General features: G+C 41.4%; 1 protein-coding gene across 2 annotated transcripts; it reads left to right on the plus strand.

Moving 5' to 3' along the window:
* Positions 1-1,872: 1,872 nt before the first annotated feature.
* On the plus strand, positions 1,873-8,756 carry CUNH11orf87 (chromosome unknown C11orf87 homolog). Of its 2 annotated transcripts, none has more exons than XM_045836474.1 (2): positions 1,873-2,022; positions 3,135-8,756. In XM_045836474.1, the coding sequence occupies exon 2, from the start codon at positions 3,393-3,395 to the stop codon at positions 3,972-3,974; it is 582 nt and encodes a 193-aa protein (XP_045692430.1). In that variant the 5' UTR covers positions 1,873-2,022; positions 3,135-3,392; the 3' UTR covers positions 3,975-8,756. The 2 variants fall into 2 exon arrangements, with proteins under 2 accessions (XP_045692430.1, XP_045692439.1); XM_045836483.1 differs by lacking the exon at positions 1,873-2,022 and adding an exon at positions 2,211-2,315.
* The last annotated feature ends 6,742 nt before the right edge of the window (positions 8,757-15,498 follow it).

Consider the following 15,498-nt stretch of genomic DNA (forward strand, 5'->3'; position numbering starts at 1 on the left):
ACTAGTGAGAGTTAAGTCTTATGTAAAAGTTCTTTGCTTTACAAGACAGTTTTTTTTTCCTAAAGTGTCTCTTTAAATAGCCAGTTCCTTTTTTGAAGTATTCAGAATTGGATTTACTTTACAAAATGTTTAGACTCAACTTTTTAGGAGCAAAGTGAGCATACAGAAATGGGGTGTTATGTGTTAGGTGTCAATAGGTAAGTCTCACCTAGTGATCACAGTAAAACAAGGCTCTCACCATTCCATCTCTGAGTCCATCAAAGCCAGAACATCCACATGGGGCATGTGGCTTTTACAGGACATTAGGAGCCCTCATTCCAGGCCTGAAAGCTAAGCCAGCATTGGGGTCATTGTCTATCATTAACTGTGTGACTCTGGCAGCCAAGGGCATCGATTCATTCTCTGAGCAATCATGCATTATTCAGCATATACTGAACTCTCCACTTAAATAGAGATGCTTTTAAAAAAAGATTGAGGCAGTTATGAAGAAAAAACTGGTGACTTACATTCAAATAAATGGGAACAGGATTGTTTTTAGAAATAGTATGTTTCTTACTCCATATAAAAGTCTCAGGCAAGGAGAGGAAAAGAAACAGTTGGGGTAAGACTAGATATGAACACAGGGTGAGAAGAAGGGCCTCCTGCCTGGATCACAGACATACAACCTTTTCTCCCCATGTCAAATTCTTTCCTGCAAAACCCTCTGCTTGCAAATACAAGTAGCTAGGTGGAGTCAGTCACTCCTGTTATCTTTCAGTTCTGATGCATAGCAGGAATAAAACATATTAGCAAGTTAAGTATTGTGTGGTCACTGTGTTAGACTCAATGCTAGGAAGAACAAAAAGCAGGAGGGAAGAAGAAAATGCACATTTAATAACACATCTAAGTGCCTTCTAAGATTCTACAACATGTTTATGTGTTGTTCCAAGCTGGCTTCTCCAATAGAAAAATGAGAATACTTCATTTTGCAGGTGGCTACTGTAACCAAAGACACTATTTATGTTTTCCCAAGGGTTTTAAACCAATATTTGATTAGTCTTTGTCCATATTCCTGCAGGATGATAAGACTCTTTCAGGAAGTTCTAAGGCAATGGTTAATATGACAGACAGCAAAGGCACAGAGCACTTTAACCGCATAGGCCAATGAAGGGGTATTTCTGTAAGAGGTACAATACTGAGAATTGTCATAGGACAGTTCATTTCTGCACTCCTCTAAGTGATTTTTCTCCCTGCTGTGCAGGTCTCATGTGTGCTGTGTGTGCTCACGAATGTTTTGTCAGAATAGGAGGAGTGTTTCATGCACTGAATGGGTTTTAGAACGGGGGATGTGCATGTGAGGGAAGAGAGGAGAGACATGGGTCAGGTGGAAAGATAACTTGGAGACTCTGGTGGAAAGGAAAACAGTTAATTTTGATTATTTGATGTTAAATACATGCTCAAGTTTATGTTTGAGGTCCTGCCCTTCATAACTCTCTCATGTACCAGTTTCTGTTCAGAACCAGGCCAGCATCAGCGAGACTGGGGAGGGAGGTGAGTCTCAACAGCTGGGGTTGAAAAATGTGTGGCCTGAGAGGAGATGGATTTATAGAGTGTAGAAATGAGTTCCTGGGACCAAGTGGAAAGGGTTGAGGGTGAGGAATTATGCAGCCAGAGAACTGAAGCTTCAACCCTTCCTAGACATGGGAGCTCTGAAGGTGGGCTGCTCACAGGGTGGGAGTGCGGGGGCTGCTCGTAGCCCCTGGCCAGGGAACTGGGACCTGTGTGGCAGAGGATCGCTCTGCCAGGACAAGACGTTGGGGTATGAGGGTGAGGTGGGGGCCTGGGGGGTGGCTTGGAGCCCTGGCGGTGGCAGCCTGACGTCACCGGCCTCTCTGGCAATAGGCTGCCAGCTCAGCTCTCCGAAGCGGCAGCGGTAGCGGCGGCTGCACGGCTTGGTCTCTGGCCCCTTCACTCCGTGCCTTCCGCAGCTGCCACTGCAGCCGCGCCGTGGGGCTCCCTCCCTACAGCCAGCGGCAGCCCCAGGTAAGGAACACGGTGCAGCTAAAGGCTCCGGGCAGCCGGGCGGCAGGGTGGCCAGGCACTATTGGGTAGGCAGACCCAGCGGCCTGCGCAGACACCCCTGACCACAGCTTCGGCCCCTGGTCCAGCCCAGCCCCAGCTGGCGGGCCGCCTCGCTGCTCCGCAGTGCAACAGTTTGCAGTCGCCTCTTGAGGGCGGCAAGGAACGCTTTGCTGCCCGCTGCGGGTGTACTTGGCGCTGGTCCTGCGGAAGAGTCTCGGGACCCTCGGGCTGGGTCTGGGAAGGGCAGAGAGAAGGTCGGTTCCTCAAACTTTGCAGGCGGGAACCCTCCCCCTTTTATTTCCAGCCCCTCACCCCCAGAAAGAAGCAGGGTACTGTCAAGTGGGGGGGCGGGTACAGGGAGATGGGGAGAATGGGGCGTTTGCGGGGTGTGCTTTAGCTGAGAGATGCTTCAGCTAATTTTTTTTTTTTTTTTTGGTGGTGGTGGTGGTGGTGGTGGTGAGGTACTAGGGAAGAAGGCTGGAAAAAGGATAGAGCGCGATCCTGCACGTCAGCCGCGGTGGTGGCTAGAGGTGGAGTGGGATGTGGTGCCAGCGACCCGCCTTGGAAATGGGACCTAAGGGATCTGACGCCTTCTGGAAAGGGAGAGTCGGGAGGTGGAGGGAAGGGAAGATAACTGCATACCCGGAGCCCGCTGGGCAACCGGGGGTGGGAGCTAGGAAGGGTGGGATCCAGGCGAAGACAACCGCTGACAGGGCGCAGGAAAGAGCAGAGGCGGCGCTCGGGAAAGCAGGGACCGCGCTCCAAGGCGGCAGTGTGTCTATTGTAATTAGAAAGTTGTGGAGGGCTGAGAGTCTGCCTTATCTGCTGAGTAATCCTCATCTCCGAGGTACCGGCGCAGACCCTTTCCCAGACAGTGGCGCGAGCCCCAGCTGGCAGCTCCGGGGAGCGGCCAGGGGCAGGAGGGTTGGGGTCCTCTGGCTGAGGAGAATACGGGCAGCGTCCGCGGAGGCTGTGTGCCCAGAGGGCTCCTTTGCAGTTGCGCGGATTCTTCCTGTCCTCCGCACTCCCCTGGGCAGCGACAGGGATCCTAACTAAGCCTGTTTTCTTTGCAGCCTGGTGCCTTGGCAAAGGAAAAGGGCGCTCGGACACGCGTTCCAAGCGGGTCCGGTGAGGATATCCTGGGTATCACTCGCTTTCCCTGAAGGCTTGTTTTCCCGCAGTGGCTCCCTCAGTCCTTCGCTCTTGCGCATACACTCCCACACCAGGGAGCAGTTTTGGGTGGCGTGGGATCCGTCCTCTTCTTGGCGGGTAGGAACGGTGTGCCCAAAAGAGGAAGTCTGGTGGGCCCGGCCCCTCCCAGCCCAGCGCTGATGAGTGCCAGGGCGCCCAAGGAGCTGAGGCTGGCGCTGCCGCCGTGTCTCCTCAACCGGACCTTTGCTCCCCCCAACGCCAGCGGCAGTGCGAGTGCCCAAGGCCCGGGCGCAGGCAGCGGCACCTGCATTACGCAGGTGGGACAGCAGATCTTCCAGTCCTTCTCCTCCACGCTGGTGCTGATTGTCCTGGTCACCCTCATCTTCTGCCTCATCGTGCTGTCCCTCTCCACCTTCCACATCCACAAGCGTAGGATGAAGAAGCGGAAGATGCAGAGGGCTCAGGAGGAATACGAGAGGGATCACTGCAGCGGCAACCGCGGCGGCAGGGGCCTGTCCCCGACCGGTGGCCAGGCCCCAACCCACATAAAAGAAACCCGGCTGGAGAGGCAACCCCAGGACTCCGTTTTCTGCGACCCCTCCAAAGTGCCCTCCTCCTCTTTGTCCCCTGGCTTCCCGAGCCAGGATCCCTATGCTCCTCCACCTCCACCACCAGCCCCCAGTCCCCAAGGAGCACACGCAGCCTCTTCTTGTTTGGACACACCTGGCGAGGGCCTTTTGCAAACGGTGGTACTGTCCTGATTGTCTAGCTCTTCACCTCTCCCCTTTTTTGTTTCCAGCATCTTTGTCGTCCTCGCTTTCCCCCCGTCCTTCCTCTTTCACTTTCCTCTGGCCTCTCCTTCCTCTTCCTTCCTCCTTCCCTCCCTTCCTTCTTTCCTTCCTTCACTGTCCTCCCCTTACTGTTTCTCCTCCGCCGAGGCACTGTGCGGTATTTGTAAATATTGGTCAAGGAAAGTCTCGGAAGAAGAAATAACGCTGATAATAATACTTTATTATTAATATTTATAGTAATTATAATACTAATAACAATCCAAGCGCATGACAAATCACATAATTTCTCATTGTCAATGAAGGATGTGTCCTTCCTCTCCACCCTGCACCCCCCACAACAAGGAGGAGAAACCGCACAAGCTACCAAATACTATAGAACAGGCGTTGACCCTAGAGCAAAGAGAGTGGAGGGGGCCCGGTGTCTTGTACATAGCTGTCAGGTTAAGGTTCTGTTACCTTCCTACCCCTCCACCCCTCAGGCTTTCACTTTCCCTTCGGCTTCCCTCCTTTCCCCATTCCTACCCTCAGCCAGGCTCAGGCAATAGCGTACTATAAAGAAAATGTCTACTTTAAGCACCAGGATTACCAGAGGCCACAGAGACTGTCCCAGAAAAACGTTTATGACAGGTACCGCTCTCCAGTCATTCCTCTTTTCACCACGTAGTTAACCATTCCCTTTTCCAGGACTAGGTATTTTAATTTGCTTTTAGATATGTCCCTCATTAGCCCACTATAAATGCATTAAAAATGCTTCAATTAGTATAAAATTAGCTACTGCATTAACTCCCTGCCCCACCCCCACCCGTACACCTTCGACGTGGCTATTCAGCCAGTTCTGGTGTTGACATGGTCTCATCAAAATTGTTACTTTCCTTCGTTGTGCGGGTGAAGGAGGGACTTTTTGGAAAGTGTCTGTTTTAGTTTTGGGGTTTTTTTTGTTAGTTTCTTTCTTTTTCTACAATCGGATTTGTGTGCACCATCAGTTTTCTTAATATCAGATATTGCATAAGTTACTTTTTTGTAAAAAAAAAAGTATTAGGTAATGCCCAGTACTTAAAATGCAGTATATAACCAAATCAGAATGTTTAATTTTTAGAACAAGTGCACCTTTGTTATATATTTGTTATACTGGTAACAAATACAGAAACAAACTATAGTTGTGTTCTAAGTCCTACAAACTGTATATTCTTGCTCTTAATTTCCAGCTGTTGGTATAATGGTTATCACTGGGTGAGAAATTCAGTGGGGTAGGCCTGGCTTCTGCTGTTTCCAGAAGTGTGCTTTTGTATCTTACTCTGTAGTAGACTGTTATAAAAAGATAACACATATGTTTTATTTTTTCTTTTTGTGAATAACAGAATCAACCACAATAGAAAACAAACAAATAATGGATGTGCAGGAATGCCATCTATTAAACATGGTTAATATTTAAACAGTGCCTGTAGTCCTCCCTGCATGCAACTACCACCTGGAGGCAGTAGTGTGCTTGTTTGCTTGCACTGTATGTGTTTGGAGGTGAGACTGGTGGGGATGTTGGGCAATTTGGGTGACAGGACATGCAAATTTAAAGACAAGTTAAACCCAGTAATACTTGTAGGATAAGAATATTTGCAACTTTTTTACTTAGAATCTGTGCTTGCATCTGAGATATGGAAAAGAAAGGGTTCCCTTTCTCTTTATGAGTCTGGCTTACCCAACTTCAGTGAATACATGAAGAAAGATTGAATAAAAAAGAAAGCTAGAGAAGAAGATCAATTTCTTTTGTTCTATCTTCTAATGCCAGACAATGTTATTTATGCTAGAAATGGAGTCCACCTATGGTTATTTACCACTTTGTTTCCCCTGGACTGATGGTAGTGGGAACCAGAAGCATATTACAATCTTAATTATATGCAGTGGAATCTTTTCTTGAAAACAAATTCTTGACAGCTATTCAAACATTTGGAAAATGTATGAATGACAATGTACAGCAAAAAGCTCAAATAAAAGAGCCCTTACAAACCTGCAAAGAGTAAGGCAACAGTGCTGCCGAGTACATCCCTCTCTCGAGTAACTAGTAGTTCTCGATTCTTTGTCTTGGTTCCAGGCATATGTGCTTTTTCCCAGAGAAAATATTACCTCTGAGGTTTTAGGTTATCTATTAAATTACCCAAGCTCAGTCTGAACCTTTTATAAAAATAATTTAATAACTTTAATTTTAATCACCCATTAGATATTCACTTAAGTCCTTTCCTGAAGCACAGAAGATTGTCATTTAAGCATGCCATGTTGTAATATTAGGAAGACCAAGTATAATCTTTGGATACAATATATTAAACAATGAACCAGATTCATCCCAGTGCCTTAGTCACTTCCTAGTAATAGATAAAAGAGTGCATTAACTCCCTCAGGCCACTAGGGAATCCTTTAGTGCATCAGAGTTATACATTGTACATCAGAATGACTAAGGCACTGCGAAGAAGAACATCCATTAACTTTTGTAGCTCACCCTCATCTGGCTGTAGCTCTTTAATACCTTATTATAGAATGACTTTTGGACTTGAAATTTGAATCGAATCAGGGACTTAGAAGGGAGCTTCTTCATTTCCAAAGAGCTACATTAACTGCATAAATATTACTTTCTCCCCTTATTTGGTGCAATCCTTACAGCGAATAATTCCCCATTTTATTAAAGCAATAAGATGTTCTGTTGTGAGCAATGCTGGATGATGATTCTATTTCCTTGGTGCTGAAGCCACTCATACATTCTTGCCTTATGAATCATAGTGCATTCAAGGCATGCAATAATAATCCCCCTCCAAGGAGCAACCTGTACACTCTAGGGGTAATTATGAAATTGTCTTATGTAATCTTTTCCCTAAAGGAATAGAGGAAACAGAAAAAATAAGCATTATATATACTGTTTTAAAAATATTCAATACTTCTAAACATGGGCACATATCCATAAGTTTTATTGTGCACTTTTAAATATATATGACTTTCTCCATTAAATGACTATGGCTTAATATTTTTAATACTGCTTTGTGTAAAGATAATGTGGTTTGTGAGTCAAATTTCATGCTGAGTTTAATATACTCAGAACCCTAAGCTTCTGGTGTTATCACTTGAGACTATGAGATAGAGAATTACACAAAATTCTAGTAATGCCATCCCATCAAATTATTGAAAGAAGCACATATCCAAGCAATTTGCACAGACTCTGTTTAAAGCATTGCTTCTTATAGATCTCCATTGATAGTCTAAGGAGTTTGGGATGCTACTAACAGGGAGTTTTGGATTTCATGTATATGAAACAAATGACAATCTGGAAAAAGCTAAATTTATTTTAAAGATTTTATTCACTGATGTCCCGTCAAACTAATTGCTTCAAATCCCTATAGCTGTAGCTCAACTTCTGCACTTTCTATTCAGTATTAATAAGGTGGCATGCTTGATTCTTATTATTTTTAAAAATGAGAAAATTGGAGAGAGATACAATTATGTCAACTGTATGGGACTCTGAATCGTAAAGATGTAGATGAATATAATCTTATTTAGAATTTATATACACTCATAGATATGTATTTATATATACATACATTTTGTACAAATTTACAATAGACTTTTTGTATTCTCTTTTCTGCCATTACAAGAATGAGATAGAAATGAAATAGTTGTTCCATCCTCTTTTCCAGAGAGGATCCTGAGAAGTCAGGTATATGCATGTATTTTTTTCTTTGGGGTCAAATCTGAGTGACTTTTCCCTTTATTTAATGAAAGGGGAGAGTCCTGGTTGGCTCGGGAACTGGTAATTAGATAAGCTTTCTTTCGTAGGTAGTGACTCAAATGTAGCAATGATAATGAATTTATGGCCATATCTATTGGTCTAAATATCTAGATAGAAAGCAATAATATCTAGGAAAGGTTTAGGGTACCTAGACCACAAACCTGGATTGTTGCTCATTTTTTTTAAAATTCTCAATCTATATGTTGTATGGAAATAAAACATATCTGCATAGTTAAAAGTAAAGTAAAAATATGGCCATTATATGTTTAGTTTGATGAGTACTTTCTGAAAAATATGGATAAATTAGTTTTAAAAACTTTGGCATCTGACTTTTCCATTGAATTAATTAGATAATGTTTAAAATTCCATTTTTTTCATTGTGCAGACTTATGTTTTAAATTCATTTCTGTGGGTGACAGTTGAACAGTTGATAGCTGATATCATGTGAAAGTTGTAGGTTGAATTAGAATGAGAAACTTTAATCTAATATGGTCAGGTTCCTCAGGGCCACTCACAGATGAATCTGAACTTTGAATATGAATCTGAAAAGCCACTTATCTGGGCCATCCTTTGCTGGAACTAATGACTGCAGCTTGTAGATATTTGGCTCACATGAAAAAGAACTGACCTATCTATAGAGAGGTATTTATTTAATCATTGATTGAATAATGATTTATTCTGATTCTAATTTGGTTTTTGATTTATTTGGTAACATTGGGGAAACAACTTTGATGGCTTGACATCAATACTTACTAATGTCACCAACCTAATAATACAATTGGTGCCATTTAGGAATGCTTAGCTGAGGATAAGAATTAAATTAACTTTAATAGGGGGCAATGTCTTATTAAGGTGATCCTATCTGAGGCAGGGATTTGTGATTTCATTGAGTTGTTTTTATAGAGAGGTTAACAATAATGATGACAACAAGAACAACAACAGAAAAACTGATTTTTGAACTCAAGTATATCTAAGAAACATAATAAAACAGATACTAGAATTCATGAAAATTTTGTTTTGCTTTTCTATCAATAAAAAGTTTTCTTGTTAAATGGCTTTTTGGACACTATTTCCTTATTGATTTAACTTACAATATAGCAGGGTTACAAAGTACTCATTGTATTGCCCCCGGATACTCAAAGAAATCAGTTTTTTAAAAAAATTCTCTCACTTATCTGACCTTCCTCACAAACCACCTACATCTGAGAAATGGGAAGTGTATAAATTTTAGAATAACTTAATAAATTGAGTGAAGTAGAATGATTTAGCAATCTTTTCAGGCAGATGCTCAAGCTCTTTAGGTCACACACTTAAGTCTCTCCAATTCCTTCTTTCCCAGCCTGTACTTCTCTAACATAACCAGGTATATAGGGGAAACATATAGTTGGCATGCTTTTGTTGTAGTTAGGGGAGGAAGGGAACCTTAGATTCATATAAATTTCTGCTGAAAAGCAGCTGATTGGGACTGCTCTATAGTCCGAGGTACCATTGCTGTATCCAGCTTTCACACTGACATTCACCAATGTAGTCTTAGACTCTGGATATTTATCCTTATGTCAAAGTCATCACCCACAGAAATCTATACATCCTTTCCCCTGCCATCTCTAATTCCAGCATTGCTTTCACACTTTATCCCCTTCTCACAGGAACTTCTGCATACCCTACATACCAAGGACCTACTATTGCAAGGTATGGGTTTTAGCTCAGGATCATTCATCTATTTACTTCCCATTGCCACTTCAGTTCTTCTAGTCTTGCTCCATGTCAGATAGTGCCATGAAGAAGTTCTTCTGAGGACTTGTAGCCCCATTTTAATACATTCCAGGGGAGGGGTTGTGATTTGGCCCTAATCCTTGGGCATATTCAAAGCTATTTAGATGTGTATGAAGTGCTACCCTCTTCTTCTGGACTCATCATTCTGTGTAGAGAAGGGAATAATGAACACCTTAACAGATGCCTACCTCATTTTTCTTTTGACTTATCTTTTTAATCAAAATTGCTCCAGACTTCAAGAATCTTATTGCCCGCCCCCCCTTTTTCTACCCGAGACTCCTCTTACTACATAGCTATTATCCTACTTCTGCAAAGGACTTTGTCCCCTCCTTTATAACTTCAGCCTGTCCAACTAATAGCAGCTGGACAGGTTGTAGGAGATAGACTAGAGATAAGTTTATTCATAAGGAATCCTAAGTTGGAAGATATTTGAAACATGTTATATTACCATAATAAAGTTTTCTTTTTCTGCAAAGGACATTTACTCATGATTCCTACCCTCCCTTTTTCTAAGAAGCTGAATGCTTGATCATTATTCTATATTTGTTTTTCTCTTAACTTACACCTAATATCTCCAAGTTTGGCTAGAAAATCTGGATACTGATGGAATCTTTTAATTTATATCACAGTTTGGTGTCTGAGAAGGTACGGTCTCTTCACAATACTGGCCTGTTGCTTCATCCTACCCCCAACCCTTCTAGTCTGATTGTGTGTTGAAAATGTTTCCTTGAGCTGTGATAAACTTCTAGTGAATGTTGAATATTGCAGTGGAGATGAATAGTTAGCTATCTAAATCTAAAGGTAGCAGGAATTATGGATTAGTGCCACAACCCTGTCTCTAACCATGGTCTTCTTTACTCCCAGGAGGTAAATATTCTCTAATCTCACCTGTTTGACTCAAGAGAGAAAAGGATGTTAATTTAGCTAGCTCTCACCAGACTGACAATGATCTACTCACTGACTCCTTGGGTCTCCCTGGATGGACTTAATTGATGAAATACTGGCTGGGTGTTTTCTTTCTGATTAGTTGTTAAAGTCCAATTTCTCCTTTCACAAATACCATCTCCAAATATGTCTTAATCTTGAATTGATGCTGATAGTTTTAGGCCTCCCTTTGAAAAGTTGGCTCTATTTTTCAAAAATTTACAGACCAAGAATGGGCTCTAGTGATGTTTTTCCAACCCCTTTTTTCGACCTCTTGCTCCCCATCTTCTATCTCCATCTGCAAATCACCTCTGAGACATGGTTCTGACTCAAGATTTTTAATTTTAGTATAGAGGTTTTTATTTACTCTATGGTGCAAACATTTGCTACACACAGACTCTCAAAAGTTCTGGGAAATACCCTCAAATGCACTAAGATGGCAAAAATACTCACCTTTCACATACAAATATTTGAAGCAAATGTGGCTTCTCAATTTTTCTATAATTCATCTTTTCTCACATGGGTAGCCCTTTTAATAAAACTCAAACACAAGTTTTCCATCTTTCCTTTGTTCCTTTCCAAGGTGGTATCTGGGTATGACTTATATTCCCTCATGGTGGCAGAAAAGGAAGGTTCCTCAGTATTAAAGAAATTCTTCCTAATTTAGGCTGCAGAGTGGCTAGTATGGTCTGCCCCTCGGAAGAAGGTTCCAGCTAGTAACTACCAGTGAAGCCTATAATCTTGGACATTGTTAAGAATGTAGTCTCAAATTCTGAATCTACAGAGGCTTTTCTGTTTCAAGGGCAGGATTTGGCCATTTTGCTGTGTTCTAAGCCTCTCTGTGTCCCCTCAACTGTATCAAATGGGAATTTCTGAGTCTCTTAGTACATTCTATTCAGACAATGGGAAATAAGAGGACTTCTGGTTGCCTATTGTCACCTCCACTGTCCTAGTGCCACTGCCTTCCTATAGGAGGGAGAGTACAGTAGTTCTCTGTAGTAAAGGCTCCCCTCATATAACCAGGGAGATTTTCCAAAGCAGCTGCTACCTTCCAAATCCTCAGGCTCTTTGGTCCTATCAGAATACTTATCACAGGACCTCTTTATTGCTGTTTGTCCCTGAATCAAGGGTTTAGGGGAGCAAAAACTTTGGAATTTGCCTTCCTTAATCACTATTTGATTCTTTACTTTGCTCCCCTCCTAATTACCCAGGACTGGAAAGGATAGACTTTTCTGTATGATTCCTCAAGGCCATCATTTGGTAAAACCACACAGAAACGGGTCAATTTTGGACTTTTTGTTTTCTAAATGCCATATCCTACACCTTTACTCTAACCTTACACCTAAGTCTTAAAATGAAGGATAGAGTGTGAAAAAGTGATTGACTTACTGATAAACATTGGGAGGTGCTTCATAAATATTTTATTAGTTACACTTGTTTACACATAAGTGGTTATTTCAAGTTGAATGGCAGGAATTCAGTGACATCAGAAAGACCATCTCCCCGCTCTACTTGTCATTGTGTAAAGTCCCAATGAAGTTCTTAGCTAACTTAAGAGCTTGGCTCCAGTGGTTTATGTAGAGCCCTGTCAAATACACTTGAGAGAGATCATTGGTGTCACCAGTATTTTGTGCCTCAATATGGATCAGTCTTCTAGAGATCCTGTGATAGAAAGGATAGGAGGAAGTATAGAGTCCCTAGGTTCCAAAGGGAAGACATTATCAGAAGAACCAGAAATGAGAGGCTAGAAGACACACTTATTTAGCTTTGCCCTATGAGTTAGATCCCCTCCACCTGTCATAGTGTATCCTATAGGGACATGCACAAAGTATGGTGAGAATGTGACCATGATGTGGCAGAATTATTTGCAGGGTCCACTGAGCCAATTATGTTTGTAGACTCATAGGCTCATAGGTAACATCATTCATTTGCTCAGGTTACATGGCTCTGTTTCTCAGAGTTGCCTGCAGTCCCCACTGTTTGGCCACATTCCCTAGCTAACCCTGGATTGGCTGCTGACTAGGTGACATTGACTGACTTTATTTTAAGACTGGGTTGACGAGATGATCCCTTTGAGTCTTATGTCTCTAACAGTTGAGAGTTCATTCAGTCAATAGTCATTCATTTGAAAGTCAACTATATGTCAGCCATCATTTTCGATGCCAGAAATAAAGCAATAAACTATATATATATATGCAATATATTCTGCCCTCATAGGAATTTAGTTTTAGTGGAAGCAAGACAAAAAACAAAACACGTAAATTAATTAAGGAGTATGTTATAAAAAGAAAAGTGCTATAAAGACAATAAAGCAAAGAAAGAAAATAGTGTGCCAGAAGAAGTGTTGGACTTTTATTTTAAAAAGGTGGCCAGAAAAAGAACTCATTGAGAACATATTTGAGCAAAGACTTGAAAAAGCCATACAATATATCAGTTAATTGATTAAAAATTGTTTGATTAGAAGGGGTTGTTAAACTGTTTTCACCCAAGCCCCTAATTTTGTAAATGAACAAGTAGAGGTTTTTATTGTTGTTCAATTACAGTTGTCCCAATTTTTCCTCCATTGCTCTACCCTGTGGAAAGAAGACAATATACTGATGTGTACTGATGCGTTGTTCAGTGTACTGAACAACGAATGTGTCAAGCACTGAGTCTCCAATTAGGGAAGAGAGGTAAAAATCTACCCTTAACCTTAACCTTGAGGAACTTATAGTCTAATTAACAGATATATTTCAGCTCTGTTCTACTGTGCTAATAATTATATTTAAAAAGTACTTTGGGAACACAAAATTAGTAATAACTAAGTGTGTAAGGGAAGGTTAGGAATGATTTTTCTAAAGGAGATAATACTTAGTTGGGTTTTGAAGGATGAGTAGAAGTTTACCAAAAGAAGAAAAAGCATTTTAAGCAGAAAGAAAAGCATGTCCAAAAGCATAGATAAATAATAAGTCAAGCTGAATTAATGTGAACTGATCATTGTATAATCTTTCATATTCAAAAAAGGACCCATAGGATTCCACTTATATGTAGACAGAGAAATCTGGGTCTGACAGCACAATTTGAAATTGAGGTTAAGAGGGGCCTAGGCTCTGTCCCTTTGGACTAGGAAGCACATTGTTGTCCCTGTTTCTTTGAGTTCTGGAAGCCATTCCAGCAAATCAATCAAACCCAAGGAAGGGGTCAAGGGATCCTCTGATTTATAACCCATGGGTCAGGAGAACAGGTAACAACCCGGACTTCTGACTGATATCTGAATTAGGGGTGGTGACAGTCTAGTGTGACTGACTGAATGAAAGATTACCAGTTGTGCATATTTGGGGAACATTTTGATATTCAGACTTAAAAGAAGCCTGGAAAGAGAAGTAAGCCAGGACATTAGGAGCCCTTCAAAAGTAGCTTTGGAGAATATGCCTTTTGTGTCAGTGGGGATTCAGTGAGGAATTTTGAATATAGAGCAGAGTTATAGATTTGGAGTTTTTAAAAGATTACTCTGGCAGCATCAGTACATAGAATAGATACAATGATGGTTGTAGAACTGGATATAGAGAGATTAGATAGAAAGCAACTGTAATAATCCTGTAATAAATGATGAGAGTTTAAACCAGTGGGAATGGGGATGAAGAATAAGGGCATGTTAGGTTATGGAATTGATGGAGCTGGTGATTATAAATAAAGGAGGTAGAGGCAGCAGAGTAGATTTATGCTTTCTATTTTGTGGATTAGGGCAATCCAGGCCTGGATGCTGCATAGCTGTAATGACCTGGGGACAAAGTTAATCATTAATAAGAGGGCATTTCAGTGGAGGTCTGGGCTTTGTTGGCACAGTCTGAGTGTGCTGGGACCAGGCCATGCTTATCCTGTGGTGAAGCCTAGCTCTATGGAACAGCCTGCAATTTATCATTTGAGCCTTAAGAAATAGTACTGTCACTTTCATGTAATTTCTGGATAACCACTCATTGTCTGTCAAGTTGGAGGAGTTCTCCATATGTCTGGAAGTATGTGTGTTCTGACATTAGCCTCTAGGCCATTTTTTTTTGAGATTCTAAGACATGCCTGCAGAGAATTATGAAGTTATACAGGATCTACTATAAACCCTATTTGACTCTCTTGGAATAGAGAAAAATCAGATAGAAACCATTGACAGTAATAAGAATTGATATACTGCTGAGAAGAAATCCCAGGGTATAGGTGAATTTGTTGATAAACCAATACAATTGGGATGAATAGGAAAAGACTTGAGTTCAAATCTTGGTTTTGTCATTTGGTAGCCATGAGATCTTGGAAAAAGTCCCTTAACTTTCCATGCTTCAATTTTATGAATTTTTGTTGTGTGGATTAAATGAAAAAAAAAAAACAACAACATGCAAAATTCTACCAATAATGGACAATGAGTGTGTGGTAGTTCCTATTTTTCCTTCCTTTATGTGGACTGGGTAGCAGAGGGACAAGGTAATTTTCTGGTAGATGATTAGTAACACACTCATATTCTTTCTGTCTTAAAGTCACATTCTAGTCTCTAGGAAAGTGCCTGGCACATAGTAGTTATTTAATAAAAATATGAGTAAATTAGTTTAAATTCCATGAACACATAGCAGATGAAGTGGTGTAATACTACTATAGGAGTCTAGCTAGATCATTTCAGCAGCAGAAAAGCAAAAATCAACAGGATATATGTGATAGTCACCAATTTTATATGACTTCCAGATTGCAATAACAGTAGCATCATTGGACTCTCTGGTATTTTCTGATAACCTATGTCTTCAGAGAATGCATTGCAGATGCAGTGTTCTCCCACCACACAACCTTACTCCATTCTTGTCTGCATAACCCAGCAAAGGATCAGAGCCTTAATACCTCTTATACCTGGTATAGGAACGGTGAATCTCCATAGGAGCTGAGGCCTAATAAACATTTGTTGAAGGAAAAGAAACTGATAAGCAACAGTCACCTGAAGAAGGTAAGACCCAGTCCCTTCAAAGAGATTAAGACTCACTTAGGAAGATAAGATTTCCAGAATGAAATAATACAGAC

Source organism: Phyllostomus hastatus, unplaced genomic scaffold, assembly GCF_019186645.2.
Source record: "Phyllostomus hastatus isolate PE091 unplaced genomic scaffold, TTU_PhHast_1.1 phas_contig_113, whole genome shotgun sequence".
NCBI classification, from domain to species: Eukaryota; Metazoa; Chordata; class Mammalia; order Chiroptera; family Phyllostomidae; genus Phyllostomus; species Phyllostomus hastatus.

Excerpts from the sequence above, each read along its gene's own strand:
- CUNH11orf87 (XM_045836474.1), top strand. The coding sequence starts at position 3,393 with ATGAGTGCCAGGGCGCCCAAGGAGCTGAGGCTGGCGCTGCCGCCGTGT.